At 55.6% G+C, this 16,025-nt stretch overlaps 2 protein-coding genes across 5 annotated transcripts in view; both read right to left on the reverse strand.

Moving 5' to 3' along the window:
• PHF12 (PHD finger protein 12) overlaps positions 1-1,549 on the reverse strand; it is a 34,117-nt gene extending 32,568 nt beyond the window's left edge. Inside the window, exons 1-2 of the mRNA XM_056819542.1 lie at positions 1,070-1,549; positions 265-446 (exon numbers count right to left, since the gene is read on the reverse strand). Of these exons, the coding sequence (XP_056675520.1) occupies positions 265-446; positions 1,070-1,135 (248 nt within the window). The 5' untranslated portion in view covers positions 1,136-1,549. The remainder of the gene's footprint in view (positions 1-264; positions 447-1,069) is intronic.
• A 3,544-nt stretch (positions 1,550-5,093) lies between these two features.
• SEZ6 (seizure related 6 homolog) overlaps positions 5,094-16,025 on the reverse strand; it is an 85,236-nt gene continuing 74,304 nt past the window's right edge. For 2 of the 4 annotated variants that reach the window (XM_056819545.1, XM_056819547.1), the window contains exons 6-17: positions 14,939-15,107; positions 13,877-14,043; positions 12,502-12,696; positions 12,054-12,192; positions 11,345-11,541; positions 9,126-9,320; positions 8,122-8,313; positions 7,620-7,817; positions 7,220-7,258; positions 6,676-6,793; positions 6,495-6,597; positions 5,094-6,316 (exon numbers count right to left, since the gene is read on the reverse strand). In XM_056819545.1, coding sequence (XP_056675523.1) covers positions 6,287-6,316; positions 6,495-6,597; positions 6,676-6,793; positions 7,220-7,258; positions 7,620-7,817; positions 8,122-8,313; positions 9,126-9,320; positions 11,345-11,541; positions 12,054-12,192; positions 12,502-12,696; positions 13,877-14,043; positions 14,939-15,107 — 1,742 coding nt within the window. In that variant the 3' untranslated portion in view covers positions 5,094-6,286. Of the gene's footprint in view, positions 6,333-6,494; positions 6,598-6,675; positions 6,794-7,219; positions 7,259-7,619; positions 7,818-8,121; positions 8,314-9,125; positions 9,321-11,344; positions 11,542-12,053; positions 12,193-12,501; positions 12,697-13,876; positions 14,044-14,938; positions 15,108-16,025 lie in introns of all 4 variants that reach the window. The other 2 variants (XM_056819544.1, XM_056819546.1) reach the window with 1 other exon arrangement.

Here is a 16,025-nt window from a genome sequence, read left to right on the forward strand (position 1 = left end):
GCGGGTCGCCATGTTGTAAACAGAGGCAAAGAAGGCCCGGCAGAGCCCCCCACCCCACCCCGCCGCCGCGGCCCCTCCCCTCCGGGCCGCCCCGTTGCTCTCCGGCAGCGGCGGCCCCGAGCTCGGGGCCAATCAGGCCGGGCCGCGGGCGGCTGCAGGGAAAGAGGGAGGGAGCGGGCGTCGGGGCTTCCCCACTCCCGTTATTCGCCCAGGGGCAGGCAAGCGGGCGCGTAGGCAGCCGGGCGGAATCACTCGCTCACTCACCAGCACTGGAGGTGGAAGGCGGCCGGGCAATGGTCGCAGCAGAGCAGGTCCCCGCCCTCCTTGCAGCTATCGCAGCTGTCGTGGTTGGTGGCCCGGCCACTCCGGCGCGTCTCCTTCTCAGGCTTGCGGCTCCTCTTCTCCCCTTCCTCGCTCTTGGGGGGGGCCAGCAGGGCTTGGATTTGCTGCGCACACGGACAAACGGGGCGTGCGTGGGGGACCCTGCGGGGGCCCCGGCCTCCCGGCCTCGCCGCCCGCCCGCCTCCCTTGCCCGCTTTGTCCTTCTTCCTGCCGTCCAGTTCGCTCCTCGGGCCCCGGGGCCCGCTGCGCACCCAGAGGCGGCCCACAGGCCCCGCGAGCTGGGTGCCCCGGGGCCGGGGGGATGGGGAGGCGGCGGGCGGCCTTGGCGCTCCACTTCCTTGTATGGACACCCGGCCCGGCCCGCCGAGGCCCCGGGCCCAGACCCAGACCGGAGGCAGACCAAGGGAGGGGAGTGGGGAGCGGCCGGTAAGGCACAAAGGGGCCGCGGAGGCGGCGCCGGGAGGCTCCCTGAGGCCCCGGTATGGGGCGGGCATCCAGGCCGGGAGCGCGGATCGAGGACGCCGGGGGCAGCAGGCGGCTGCGGAGCGGCCCGGCTGGGCCCCCATCTCGCTCAGAAGGGGCTGGGGGAGGGGGGAGGACGGGCTCCGTCCCCCCTCCCCCATTACACCGGTGCTCCCGGAGGGGGCCCGCTTTGTAGGGCGGGGAGCCCGGGACCCCCAGCCGGCCAGCCTGCCCGAAGGGGAGGGTCTGGGAGGGCTGCTCTTACCTCCATCAGCCCCCCCGACGTGTCCAGGTCGTACACGATCGTCTTGGTCTCCATTTTCTCCCACATTCATCCACCTCCCGGGCTGGGCGCGCTCCGCTCGGCCCCCCCGACCCCGAGGGGAGGGGGGATGCGGGGGGAGGGGGCGCTCCTGACCCTCCCTCTCGCCCCAAGGGCCCGGCCTCCTCGCCCCCCCCCAGCCCCAGCCCCCGGCCCCTGCGGGGCCCCCGGGGCGGCAGCGTCCTCCCCTCGGGCCGTGAGGGGGGCGCGGCCCCTCAGTCCCGGGCCGGGCTGCTGGCTGCACGGCGGCTCCGGGCTCCCGGGGCTCGGGCCTCGGCGGGGCCTAGGCCCACAGGCTAGAGCCGGCGCTGGCGGCCGCCGGCCCGGCCGGGGAGGCTGGCGGGCGCTGCCATCCCGGGAGGGGGGTCGGGGTCGGGGGGGGCGAGAGGTGAGCTGAGGTGGTGCTGTGTGAGGGGACTGGGGGGAAGGGGGGTGGGGGGGGTCCCCGGGCTCCGCCTCTCGCCGCCGCCGCCGTCTGCGTCCCCGCTGCCGCGCACTTGGCGCAAACTTACCGCGAGCGCCCGCAAAGCCGCCCGCGCAGGCGCCCCGGGCTCGCCGCTCGCCGCGCGCAACCGCACTGACAGCCGGCGGCCTCGCTCCCGCGCAGCCGCGCAGAAGGAGCGCCCCCCAGCGCGCAGCCGCGCTGGCAAACTCCGAGAGTGCCGACGTCCCTCCCACCCCTCGACGCGTCGGCGCATTGGAGTCCGACGGGCCCTCTTCCCGCGCAAGCGCATTGGAGGGCTTCCGAGGCTCACAGCGCAGCCGCCGGGAATGGAGGAACCTTTCAGCCTCTGGCGTCGGTGGAGTAGCCAAAGACGAGCTGTTCTCTGCGCAGGCGTGCTGAAAGCACCAGCTCGGAGTGGGGAGGGAGGGGCCCCTGCTCCCTCCCCCGCCAAAGCCGCACCCGCTTCGCGCGCAGGCGTATTGTCACCTCCTGAGAGCTCTGTCTCCCTTCGCCATCTTAGTAAAGGAATCTAATACGGCTATATCCTTGGAGCTCTCCGGCTTAGGTGAGCAAGGCAGGACAAGCATTGGTGCTGGCTGGGGCTGTTAGGCTGTCGGTAGAGTCGGAGTTTTTGGTGATGTTAATTGGCTCCGTTTAGTTAAGCTCCAGTGCTATCGGCTGCGCTCGGCCTGACCGCCATGTTTGTAAAGGGGGAAAGGAACATTGCGACGGAAGAGAGGCTGTTGGGGGTAGGGGCGGCGATGGCCGTGGCTAGGTTCCTGACTCCTCCCTGCTCGGACAGTAAACTGTAGGACGAAGATCTCGGCATTTATAGGGAGGGGGGCGGCGGTGATAACACCTCTCATTGGAGATTCCCCCACCTGCCCTAGTCTGTGGACGGCCGACAATCCCTGGTAATTGCTTGTCAGTACTAGGCCGGAGGCGGAGAGCTCCTCTTCCACGTCAATAATCCGCTACCTGCCCATAGCGGACTCCAATTCCCGTCGTGCATCGCACCCACTTATCCTCGGGCGTGTGGGGAAATGCATTGCAGTTTGGGAACTGGAGTTTACAAACCTCAGCATGCATGGTGGGAGTTGTAGTCTGGGCGGCAGCAGCGTGGAACGTTTTGCACAATACGGTATGGAAAGCGCTGCGCTAAGAAGATGCTCAGAGTGTTCGAATCCCGGTTCCGACACTTAATAGCCGTCTGTCTATTAGCGAGGCCCAGTCTTGCTCAGAAACGCAGTTATAAATGATGCTAATACTTTCACGACCGTCTGCGTCACAGGGTCGGGAAGAAAGAGCTTAGGAAGCCTATGGAAACTTCCATTTGTATAGCGCTTTAAGGTTTATAAAGCGCCTTTCCCACAAACTCTACGCAGGGTGAAAGCTTTGAGCTGTGCGAATGGGAGCTTCCCCCCTTATAAACAACTACGTAAGATCTGTCGGCTAGCAGTTAGAGTGTTGCATGCTGGGATTTGTAGTCTTGGGGTAGTTCTCCTTTCTCGCTTACATCTAAGAGGTCCCTACCTCGGGCTCCCAATGAAGTCCATAGTTTGTGAGCAAGACCTACAAATGGAAAGTACTCTTGACTGAAAGCTATGCCTGGCCCTTACTTGGGCGTTGTTAACAGGTAGTTGGGCCTGCTCACCATAGATGTCAAGCCTCCCTCTGGGAGGCAGGCCCATCTTAGCCTCATCCAAAGGACATATACAGGGTGTTAAGCTATTGTCCATTATTACTTCACTTAGAGTTTGGGAAGACCCTGGATTGGGGGTAAGAGTAGGCAGAGCTGGCCAAGAAGGCAGGGTGAGGATCTACCCAGCTCAGACGTGGAATCCTAGGACATTAAATCTGGAAGGAAACTTACCTTGGAGGTTATACGTCATATGCTAGTTGGTAGCAAAGTTAGGACCAGAACTCAATTTTCCTGCCTCCTTGTCCACCCTTAAGAGCTAGAGTGGTGCAGTGGAAAGCCCACTGAATTTGGAGTCAGGGGACCTGCATTCAAATCCCGTTTCTGCTTTGTGCCACCTCATATGACAGCCTCCTTTGGGCCTCCTCTATGAAGGGGTTGGATCAGATGGTGTCAGTCTAGGATGCTATGATTCCCCTCGCTGAACCTCATTGCCTCACTCTCACAAATTGCTAGTTCTTTTGGAATAAGGCCAGCAGAAGTGTATGACCTTAGGGTCCCATTTCTCTTCCTTCAATGGGCTACTTATGCTAAGGAAAGGAAGGAGGTGGTCAGTTCACTTCTCTAGGGAATGTCCTGCCTCTGGGAATACACCCATGGGGGCTGAACAGGTTGTTCACCATTTCTCCCCAACGCCCCTCACTGTGCTGATTAAGGCTGGTGAATAGCTCTCCACAAGGTGGAGCCATCTTGCATGCAGTCATACAAAGAGTGGAGGCTGTCAGCGCAGAGCTCTGCTAAAGCCCTGCTGCCCACTTTTAAGGACTCTCCCACCGGCTCTCTGAGGTTGGGACCTCAAATGCCCTGGTGCCATTGGCTTCACTCCTGCCCCTGAGGGTTCAGCTGTGTTGCTGTGTCATCCCTGTGGCACCAATTTGGCAGGGGAACTGGGGAGAGAGGGGGAAGAAGAGGAGCCCTTGGCACCATGCCCAGCGATCAAGGCTTTGTTTTGATCGACACCATCAGTTGCAGCCACAAGCAGGAACAGGAGGCGGGCTAATGAGGGAAATCAGGCTGTTCTGGTGACAGGTGGCAGGAAACCAAACTGCTCAGAAAGCCTCCCACTTGGGTCATGGAAGAAAGGAGTAGCCCAGGAGGGCAAGAAAGAGGGCCTTGGTGGGCTGAGAGAGGAGAAGCTCACCTTGGAAAGCCCCAGACCTGAAAGCTGGAAGGGAATACCATGGGCAGGCTGGCACTGGGCACAAGCTTGAGCTCAATCTGGCAGAATCCTTTCCATGCGGCCTCTTGTGGGTGATCTGGGAACTGCACCATCTTATTAGGCTTGGGGATGGGTGAGGGAGAGATCAGAGGAGAGATACTAAATCTGGAGTTGAAAGGGTCCTCCGAGGCTGTCCTAGTCCTGCCCCTTCATTTACCGAGGAGGAAATGAGCCCAGGGAAGCTAAAGCCATTCAGCTCATAAGCCTCAGAAGTGGGTTGGATCTGGTAACTTGCCTAGCATGCCTTGGGGAAAAAAGCCATTCAAATTCCTCTCCCTCCATGGCAGCAAGAGTGGGGGAGCCTCTGACTGAGGGGCCTGAGAACATGCCATGCTGCTGTCCTCTTGTCTATAGAACAGTGACGTGGAAGGAAAAGCTGGGTGAGCAGCTGTGCCAGCCAGTGGCAAGGCCAGGCCATTTCCCCCTCCCCGGCACAATTCACTTTTTCTGGCTCGGGGTCTCAAGGTGGCTGTTTTGCACGTAACAAGCACTCCATAAATATTTGTTCATGTGATTTTTAAAGGAGCCCACAATCCCCTCTTGTGTCTGCCTTTGCCCTCCACATACCCATTTAACAAGTAAACACCATCCACCTGACTGACAGTTTTGTTGAAAACACCTTTTTAATAAGGAAACAACAGAAATGAAAGATTGTTCTCTTTCTCTGGCTGGAGCCCAGACCCTAGATCCCACATTACACTTTACATGAACAAAGTGGCTTACAACCAGTTCCTTGAGTCCCCCACTGGGTCAGGCTGGGCCTCTGCTCCCAGTGCCAGTTTTCTGGGCCTATGGACTGCCCCCTCCTGGATTTGTTTGTCCCCATCCACCCTCCCCAACAGCAACAACAACAACAAAAAAACAAGGAAAAAATATTGATGGGTGGAAGGGAAAATTAAATGTCTGGAGTTTGTGGGGGTTAGGAAAGAAGTTTGTTTATAATGAACCAACACATGAGGTGAAAGGGTGTTTCCTTTCGCCCCCCCCCCATCCCCTTCACACACGCGCGCACACACACACACACACACACACACACACACGCACGAGGGTGGGGCAGACCAGGGAGGGATAGGGTTGTCCCTTTGGTATGGAATACACTTGCCCAGGAGAACCAGTCCTGGGTGGGTGGGAGTCCCCAAACCCTAGAGTCCCTGGATTTATTCCTTTCCACCCTTCTGGCTTTTGGGAGAAAGGGAGGAGAAAGGGGGATTGGGGAAACTTATTTAAGTCACCCAAGAGGTATGGGGAAGTCATTCTGGGGATATCCAGAGAATAGGCACCCCGTAAGAAGACAGAGCAAATCTTGGGCATGGAAGCTGTGTGAGCTCCTACCTCTTGGGCTGTCCCCATTCTTTGCCTGTGAATAACACAGGGAGATGTTTCTGCCACCTACTTGGCCTGCCTGCATCTCATTTGCCCATGGTGTGAGAGCATAGAGACTGAATAGAAATGCCCAGACTTCCCAGTACCCAAGGTCCAAACCTGATGATGGGGAGAGAGGCAGGAGAAGGCTGTTCTTTGACTTATAGGGGCAAGATAGTGTCTGAGCCTGGCTTGACCAGAGGCAAATTCCCTTATAGGCCTAGAGATGGGCCCAGAGCAGGCAGAAGTACCCAGGCAGATAGGTTGTGGTGGGCAGTGCAGGTGGGGGACGGTGCAGCTCTGAAAGGGCTAGGGTAGAGTCTCTTTCCAGGTGGTATGTACAGGAGGTGGGTAGGGCAGTAGGTAGTGTCAGGGAAGTTGCTGACCAGTTGGTAATGCCAGGTAGAGTGGGCTCCCCCAGACTGCCCCCTCTCCCTAAATGGAGACCTCATATTCCCTCGTCTCCTGCAAAGGAAAGAGACTGCTGGGAGTTGGAAACCACCCACCAGATCCTGGGCCCCCCCCCAGGGGAAAGAGATATTTTGGGCAAAGCAGTACCCCTTTAAGAAAAGATGCTTGGCAGGGGCCAGGGACAAGGGCTGTTGGGCAGGAGGGGCACAGCAGACTCAGTGAGGGTACTTACTCCAGTCTCATAGGTAGGATTGTCAAAAGCATTTTCCACGGTGATGTGGTCATAGGGACGGGGCTGAGCCAGAGGCAGCTGCAGTGGACTTTTCCCTTGGACCCTGTGGGGCAGAGGGATGGGTGATTATCAATGTTGTGGTCTCTAGAGGTATCTTGAAGGCAATAGCAGGTACACTTACCTAGAGAAGTAGAGGTAAATGCCTCCCATCAACAATGCCATAGCCGCCAGAGGCAAGAAGATAGCAGCCGCCACATGAGTGGCATCCAAGGAATTTGTGGCAGTGGGGGCTTTGGCAACTGTAGGTACAAAGGGGACAGTCTTGGTGGTGGTAGCAGCCTATGAAAGCCAGGGCTCTTGACTCCCAATATCTACTTCCTATCTTGACCACCCTCCCTTTATTTCCTGTCTTCATGGCTTTCTTCCTTGCTGTTGACATAGTACCAGTTCCATTCCCATCCCTTAGGAGTGCCCTGGAACTTCCTCTTCTCCAAATGACTATTCCTGGTTTAAGTGGGTTAATAACGACTGATTTCTTTCACCAACTCTACCCCCCTCTCCTCTTGTTTCTCCCTTTTCTTACTCTCTGGGCTCTACATGAGATTCCCTTCCCTACCCATAACTAGAAAGGTAAGCATTAAGTACCAAGGACAGCATAGACCTTAGATAAGCTAGGAGTTGTGTGTGTATGTGTGCTGGTGCAAAAAGAGGGAATAGGGGCTCACCATCCAGGCTGCGACCACTGTAGAACTCATTCAGAGAAGCTGGAGTGAGAATTGGGAGGAGAAGAAGGAAGAGAGAGCAGCAAACTAGTTAGAGCCAAGGGTCATGGCAATGGTGAGGAGACTTGGGGAACCAGGATGGGGTTCACTCAAGCAGAACCTGAATGAATTTTCCAGTTGAGTTGTGACCAATTAGGCTAGGGAGGGACTGAGGGAGAAAAGGGCATGCCAAAGGGAACTCTGCCCATGTGGACATTCTCTGGAAGCAAGCCACACACACACCATCTTGGGATATTGATGGGGAAGAGGCTGTTTATTGGCTGGCATTCTATGGGGAAGAGGGGAGGGGAGAAGGGAGACTCAGCCAAGAAGTGGGAGTGGGAGATGTGCCAAAGAGACTCACCAGCCTTACAGGTGGGAGGGTGGTCGCTCCACTGTGAGGGATGTCCGGGCACACACTTGATGCTGGCCTCTCCCTGCAGCACGTAACCAGGGGCACAGGAGAAGTGGAGGGTGGCACCTGGAGGGTATAGTCGCTTCTCAGGGCTGCGGGCACCATTTTCAGGGGTCCCAGGGCCATGGCATGGCTTGTACTGCTCCGCTGCAAAGTCAGCCAGAATCTAGTGAGGGCACTGAGAGTGAACACTTGTTGGTTGAACCCTCAGCTTCTTGCCAACCTAGCTACTGTTCCTATTGCTTTTAGGGCTTGGGATGATACTTCCCTGTTCTGGCACCCGGAACTCCAACTTCTTGTCAAAGTAGGGACTCCGCTTTCTTCTGAAATTCTCATACTCTGAATAGGGGATGTGTGTGGGTGGAGGACAGGGATAAAGGTAGACAAGTATATTCCTAACTTATTCCCCCTTTTCCCTGATCTTTACCCCCAATACAAGTTTGGCACTTACGGAGGCATTTGGGGGCCCGGTCGCTCCACTTAGGGCTGCCTGCCTGGCGGTCATGGCAGCTGAGGATGGCACTGCCTGTCAGCATGTAACCCTTGTCACAGATATACTGCACGGTGGCACCCACAGGAAACTTGGGGCTGGAGATGAGCCGACGACTGTGTTCCACATCCCCTGGGTCATGGCATGAAGTCACTGGAGATTGTAGGGGGCAGGAAGAGCTGAAGCCAAGGATGGGCATGGCCTGCATATGTATCCTGCCCAGTCCTGCCCTGCTCCAACTTGCTCTGCTCCCTGGCCATTCCCTAGAGTTCGTATTGGTACAGATTCCCTGGCTCTGGCTCTGTTCTTTCTTTCTCTCTTATATATTGAGTATTTACAGTGCAAAAAAGGGCTATTCTAGGCACTGTGGTAGATAATGTACAAATGGATAAGATAGGAAACCAGATTCCTACCCCTAAAGGTCTTCAAATCCAGCTGAGGGTGTCAGGGAATGAGATATACATATGACAAGATAATTAGTAGAGTGATTGCATGGTAAATGGTACAGATCATGAGTGTTGTGGAGGGAGAGGGCTTGAAGACTTGAGCTCCTCTGGGAAGACTTGTAGTTGGGGGCCGGATGCCAACAAGGCTTTGAAGGATGGATAGGATTTAGCTAAATGGGAAAGAGAGGGGAAGGTATCCCAGGCAGGGGGCACCATTGTCAAGCATGGAGCTTTTATACTATCCCTTAGACCCTAGTGCCTAGCATTAGACTGGGAGCTCCTTGAGGCCAGGGATTGTCTTTTCCCTTTTTCTGTATCCCTAGGGCTTAGCACAGTGCCTAGTACACAGTGGGCACTTAATAAATGTTTATCCATTGCTTGATAGCATGACTTTTAGATTCTTTCCCTCATGCCTGCTTTATTTTGCCTTTGACTACATTTTTACCCTTTTGCATCTGCTGGACCATTTTTGATGGAGGACTAGCTAGATGCAGGGGTGGGGAGGGGAAGCCTACTCACCCCTTTGACAGGTGGGCAGATCTTCACTCCAGGTCAGATCCCATTGACACATGAGGGTGTTGGCTCCAGTCACCTCATAGCCAGGGTAGCACTGGAAGGTGACCACAGTGCCATGGACCAGCTCCGGTTGGGAAGGGCTCTTCCAGCCATTGGGGATCTCAGGCAGCTCTGGGCATGTGTCATTGCGGGGTACCTCTGGAAACAAGCATATCCTTGGGAGAGTCATCAGGAGGGCTGAGAGTTCCTTCTTACACACTGTCTCCCTCCCTCCCTCCCTCCCTCCCTCCCTCCTTCCTTCCTTCCTTCCTTCCTTCCTTCCTTCCTTCCTTCCTTCCTTCCTTCCTTCCTTCCTTCCTTCCTTCCTTCCTTCCTTCCTTCCTTCCTTCCTTCCTTCCTTCCTTCCTTCCTTCCTTCCTTCCTTCCTTCCTTCCTTCCTTCCTTCCTTCCTTCCTTCCTTCCTTCCTTCCTTCCTTCCTTCCTTCCTTCTTCCCTCCCTCCCTCCCTCCCTCCCTCCCTCCCTCCCTCCCTCCCTCCCTCCCTTCCTTCCTTCCTTCCTTCCTTCCTTCCTTCCTCCCTCCCTCCCTCCCTCCCTCCCTCCCTCCCTCCCTCCCTCCCTCCTTCCTTCCTTCCTTCCTTCTTTCCTTCCTTCCTTCCGTCCTTCCTTCCTTCCTTCCTTCCTTCCTTCCTCCCTTCCTCCCTTCCTCCCTCCCTCCCTCCCTCCCTCCCTCCCTCCCTCCCTCCTTCCTTCCTTCCTTCCTTCCTTCCTTCCTTCCTTCCTTCCTTCCTTCCTTCCTTCCTTCCTTCCTTCCTTCCTTCCTTCCTTCCTTCCTTCCTTCCTTCCTTCCTTCCTTCCTTCCTTCCTTCCTTCCTTCCTTCCTTCCTTCCTTCCTTCCTTCCTTCCTTCCTTCCTCCCTCCCTCCCTCCCTCCCTCCCTTCCTTCCTTCCTTCCTCCCTTCCTCCCTTCCTTCCTTCCTCCCTCCCTCCCTCCCCCTCCCCCTCCCTCCCTCCCTTCCCTCCCTCCCCCTCCCCCCTCCCTTCCCTCCCTCCCCCCTCCCCCCTCCCTCCCTCCCTCCCTCCCTTCCTTCCTTCCTTCCTTCCTTCCTTCCTTCCTTCCTTCCTCCCTCCCTCCCTCCCTCCTTCCTTCCTTCCTTCCTTCCTTCCTTCCTTCCTTCCTTCCTTCCTTCCTTCCTTCCTTCCTTCCTTCCTCTCCTTCCTTCCTTCCTTCCTTCCTTCCTTCCTTCCTTCCTTCCTTCCTTCCTCCCTTCCTCCCTCCCTCCCTCCCTCCTTCCTTCCTTCCTTCCTTCCTTCCTTCCTTCCTTCCTTCCTTCCTTCCTTCCTTCCTTCCTTCCTTCCTTCCTTCCTTCCTTCCTTCCTTCCTTCCTTCCTTCCTTCCTCCCTCCCTCCCTCCCTCCCTCCCTCCCTCCCTTCCTTCCTTCCTTCCTTCCTCCCTTCCTCCCTTCCTTCCTTCCTCCCTCCCTCCCTCCCCCTCCCCCTCCCTCCCTCCCTTCCCTCCCTCCCCCTCCCCCTCCCTCCCTCCCTCCCTTCCCTCCCTCCCTCCCTCCCCTCCCTCCCTCCCTTCCCTCCCTCCCTCCCTTCCCTCCCTCCTCCTCCCCCCTCCCTCCCTCCCTCCCTTCCCTCTCCCTCCCCCCTCCCTCCCTCCCTCCCTCCCTTCCTTCCTCCCTTCCTTCCTTCCTTCCTCCCTTCCTTCCTTCCTTCCTTCCTCCCTCCCTCCCTTCCTTCCTTCCTTCCTTCCTTCCTTCCTTCCTTCCTTCCTTCCTTCCTTCCTTCCTTCCTTCCTTCCTTCCTTCCTTCCTCCCTCCCTCCCTCCCTCCCTCCCTCCCTCCCTCCCTCCCTCCCTCCCTCCCTCCCTCCCTCCCTTCCTTCCTTCCTCCCTCCCTCCCTCCCTCCCTCCCTCCCTCCCTCCCTACCTCCCTCCCTCCCTTCCTTCCTCCCTCCCTCCCTCCCTCCCTCCCAGAAGAGTGGTAAGGGCTAGGCAATTGGGGTTAAGCAGCTTGCCCAAGGTCACACAGTTAGGAAGTATCTGAGGTCGATTTTGAACCCAGAACCTCCCGACTCCAGATCTGACTATCCCCTGAACCATCTAGCTGCCCACCCTCCCCTTTAGTTCTCTCCTCCTCTGGGTAGCCCTCCCTGATGATGTGGGTTGTTTGTCAGTGTGGGTAAGAGTGAGAGGATGGAGGGGAAGGAAGTCAACTCACCAAAGAAGTGGATGACAAAACCCTGCTGGTAGCCCATGGCTGAGGCTCCAGGGTCTGACTGGAACTGGATGGTGACGTCCGCCATGGAGGTAAATAGCTTGAAATGATTGTGGGTAGATGAGTACTGCCCCAGCACCCGGGCGGTTAGATCATCCCCATCATAGAAGGTTAGCACATCCCCTTGGCCAATCCGAAGCCTATTTCAGGGTGGAGGGGGGAGAAGTGGGTGTCATCAGGACTGAAAGAAGAGCCAGCGAAACCCAGTGGGCAAGAGGAGAAGATGGCTTAGGAATCATGGCCCTAGAGTCGGAAAAAAGCTCAGACCCCATCTGGTCCAACCCTCTCATTTTACAGATAAGAAAACTGAGGCCCAGGGAAGTTTAAGTGACTTAGACTTATAGGCTCCAATATCCAGAACTGGATGGGACTTCGGACCTCATCTAAACTCCTCATTAAACAAAAGGAGGAAGCTGAGGTCCCTCAGGTTAAGTGACTTGTCCATGACCACATGGTGCTAATTGTGAAAGGTAAGATTTGAATCCAGGTCCTCTGACTCCAGAGTCAATATTCTTTCCTCTGTGTCCTAAGAAATGTGTTTGTCTCTTCTGATCAAGCCACACCTTTCCTCTCTGTTCTATTTTGATTCCTCTTTGGGCTTGGGGGAGCCCTCCTTGCCCCCTTCCCTTAGTCCCATCTTTGGCCTACTCACACACGGATGTCCAGCATGATGCGTTTGTCTTCCTCCACGTGCAGACCCCAGATGCAGTCCTGTCCCTTGCCATAGGGCTCTGGCCAGTTGGGAGAGAGCACCACGCCAGCAGAATCTGTGATCTCCCCACTGCACACAGCTTGGAGGAGAGGAGCAGGGAGCAGGCAGGATGTCCGGCTGAGGCTTAGGCCTACTCTTCTGCTTGCCCTCTTTGGACTTCCAAAGGGGGATCAGGAAGTCCCTCTCTTGTGGCCGTCCTTTGGGTCCAACTCCACCACATGTATCTATGATCCTGCCTCCCCCTGCCCAGTTTATACCCCCCCAAACTCCTTTTCTTCCTTGCCCAGGCCGACAGCTACCCCCACCCCACTCCCCAGAGCCCAGGGTGCCCACCCATAGTTGTGTCCTCTTGGCAGTCCCTGCCTGTGGCCTTCCCTTGATTTCTGACCTCGACAGGCGGGTTCGGTCTCATTCCACTGGGGGTCGTGGGGGTCAACACACTCAATGATGATGGATCCCTGTTCCAGGGTGTAGCCAGGGTCACAGCTGAACTCCACGGTGGTACCCACGGGGTAGGAGGCGGCGCTGCTGCTGAAGTTGCCGTATTTCACGAAGGGCTCATAACAGTGGCCCTGTTGAAAGGCTGCAAGCCACGGGGGCTGCCTCAGGAGAGAGGGGCTAGCTCCCTTTGCCCTTTCTGCCCTCCTGGCGTCTGGCTATACCGCCTAGAGGTATGTCCAGTGGCTTCCTTCACCAACGGCATGTCTCTTGTTATTGCTTCTACCTCTCATTCTATAGCCCAAGCCCAAGAGGCTGGGGTTAGAAGTATTCAGGATGGGGAGAGTGAAGCCCTTTGGCATACTACCTTCTGTCAGAGGAGGTCCTGAGATGGCAAAGCCATTTGGGGAGATTTCCTTCAGTCTCTCTGAGATCTGAGTTGAATCCCTCAAAACTCAGGGAAAGCCATTCCTTGGGGACTTAGAGGGTCTGGGGGTCGGGGTCTAAGTGCCTGAAGATGGGTACCCAAATCTCAAATTAGGCCTTAGAGGGTAGGATGGGTAAAACATGGAGGAAGAGAATGAGAGAGAGAAAAAAGAGAGAGGGAGAATAAAAAGGGGGAGAGAGAGAGAGGGAGATGGGGAGAAAGAAAGAGGGAGGGGGAGAGAGAGGGAGAGAGAAAGAGGGAGGGGGAGAGAGAGGGAGAGAAAAGGAGGGAGAGAGAGGGAGAGAGAGAGGCAGAGAGAGAAATAGGGAGGGAGAGAGGGGGGAGAGAGAGAAAGAGACAGAGACAGAGAGACAGAGGCAGAGAGAGAGAGAGAGAGACAGACAGAGGCAGAGGCAGAGAGACGGAGAGATGGAGAGAGAGAGAGAGAGAGAGAGAGAGAGAGAAAGAAAGAGAGGGAGAGAGAGAAAAGGAGGGAGAGAGAGGGAGAGAAAAGGAGGGAGAGAGAGGGAGAGAGAGAGAGAAAAGGAGGGAGAGAGAGGGAGAGAAAAGGAGGGAGAGAGAGAGGCAGAGAGAGAAATAGGGAGGGAGAGAGGGGGGAGAGAGAGAAAGAGACAGAGAGACAGAGGCAGAGAGACAGAGGCAGAGAGAGAGAGAGACAGACAGAGGCAGAGGCAGAGACAGAGAGACGGAGAGATGGAGAGAGAGAGGGAGAGGAACCAGAGTCAATGGTAATAGAAGTTAGAACAGAAGAGAAGGCATGCAGTAGATAATCAGAGACAGGGAGAAAGAAATGGTGAATGCAGATAGTGGATGGCAGAGGCAGGAAGAGGGTGAAAGCAGAGCTGTGGGGCAGCTTGGCAGATGAAGTCTGGCTCACCTTCATAGCGCAGTGCCACGCCTGCTGCAGCCCCGCTGCTGTCCGTGGTGAGCTCCACGAAGAAATGGCGGCCAGCACTGAGCAAGCCCTCGATGGGCAGATATTCGACCTCGTAGGAGTCGTACACGGGGGGAGCGTCCACAGTATCTCCATTTCTGATGATGAGTCTGAGGACCACCCCGCCAAGCAATCAGTCATTCAACCAACTACCCAACAAGCCTGTTACTGGGGGACAAAAAGGCACCTGTCCCTATGCCCAAGATGCTTTCTTCTTCACAGTTTGGCACTCAATATTCACACAATTTAGGGCAGTATTTTAGGGCGTCACCAAGAGCTGAGAGGACTAGGGCCGAGTGGCTATTTCCTCCCCTTCCCCTGCACAGAAGGCACTGTACCCAGACTCAGACAGAGGGATTCTGGGACACAGATAGTTTCTCTCCCCAACCCTGTAGAAATAGACCTGGGAACTCCATAAGGTCTGGCATGTGAGCTGGACACACTATGGGCTCTCAGGATAGTGACCCGAATGACTTGGCTTCTTTTAAAGCCATCTCTTACACGAAGCCTTTGGTGCTCCCCCCCCCCCCCCCAGCCCTCTCTCTGAAATCGTGTTGTATTTGCCTCTTACATGTTTGGATTTACTTAGCTGTGCAATATTGCTTCCCTTCATAGAATGTATGAAGGCTCCCAGAGGGCAGAGAGTTTCAGTTCTGTTTTAGTCTCCCCAGAGCATAGCACAGTGCCTGGCACAATGGAAGGATTTTAAAAATGCTCATAGGAAAAGCCTCAACTATGTAATTATAATGACAGAGCTTGGTCTCAGAGAAGATCTGAGAAAAAAGCCCCCCTACTTCCTCTTTGCAGAAGGCTGGAGGCCAATGTCCCTCTTACAAGGGATGGCCCGCTGGGTCATGGAAGGGATATATTCCGAAATGAAGGGGATATCAAAACAAAAGCTCAATAAAAGTAAGATTAAAACAATTGCTTGTTGAAGTGAATTGATGAGGATGGCCCTGATGGGCAGTGCATGTAGGGGTACACTAGTGGGGCCAGCTTGTTTACCTATCGTCATCCTCTGCCAAGGAAACCTTCTCAAAATGGAGATGTAAGCGCTGCCCCATGGGAGCCTCCAGCAGCCAGTGACAGGTGAGGTTGTTACTGTAGTTTCCAGGGAAGCCGGGAGACACGATTCGGCCAGTTGTGGCATTACGGATCACCCCTCCACAGGCAGCTGCCAAGAAGCGGGGAAGCCCAGGTTTAATCAAATAAGCCAGGATCACAACATTCTGGGATCAGAGGTCTGGAGCTGGAAGGGACCTCAGAATCCATCTAGTTTGACTCCTTTATTTTATATGTGGGGAAACTGAGGCCCCAGGGGCTGGAGTGATTTGTCCAAGGTCACACAGTAAGTGTTAAAGTCAGGATTTGAACCCAGGCCCTGTGACTAAAGCTAATAACTCCACAAATCCTTGCCAACTACTTCTGAAATGAAAGTAAAATTTGAACTCTTCCACCCAACTGTTTGCCCCCATTTCCTGCTACCTTCCAGGCTCCATCTTCCATGCCAGTCATGTGGTCCTCTTCCTATACTTCCTATATCCCTCCTCTCTGTCCTCCCTACTTCCACTCAGATTTCAAGTCCTTGCCTCTTCTGCCTCAAGAATTTGAAACCGCCTGTGAATTGCTCCAGCCACCCTGGAAAGGAATTTGGAACTATGCCCTCAAAGTCACTAAACTGTGCCTACTCTTTGTTCCAGCAATACCACTGGCTCTTAGGGTGTGGGGCTGGGTAAAACATGGAGGAAGGGGGGCAGGGGGGAGAGGGAGAGGGGGAGGGAGAGGAGAGAGAGGGGGGAGGGAGAGGGAGAGGGAGAGGGAGGGAGAGAGGGAGGGAGAGAGAGGCACAATAGTTTTTGTAATGACAGAGTTGGGCAACAAGGGGGTTCTCATTAATTGGGGAATGACTGAATAAATCATGGCATATGAATGTAATGGAATATTATTGTGCTGTAAGAAATGATGAAGAGGATGGTGTCAGAGGAAGCCGGGAGGATTTGTATGAATTGATGCAGGGTAAAGTGAGTAGAAGAACTAGGAGCACAATTTCTTCTATAACATCAACACTGTAAAAATGAGCACTTCTGAAAGA

The sequence above is a fragment of the Monodelphis domestica genome, chromosome 2 (genome assembly GCF_027887165.1).
Source record: "Monodelphis domestica isolate mMonDom1 chromosome 2, mMonDom1.pri, whole genome shotgun sequence".
Lineage (NCBI taxonomy): Eukaryota > Metazoa > Chordata > Mammalia > Didelphimorphia > Didelphidae > Monodelphis > Monodelphis domestica.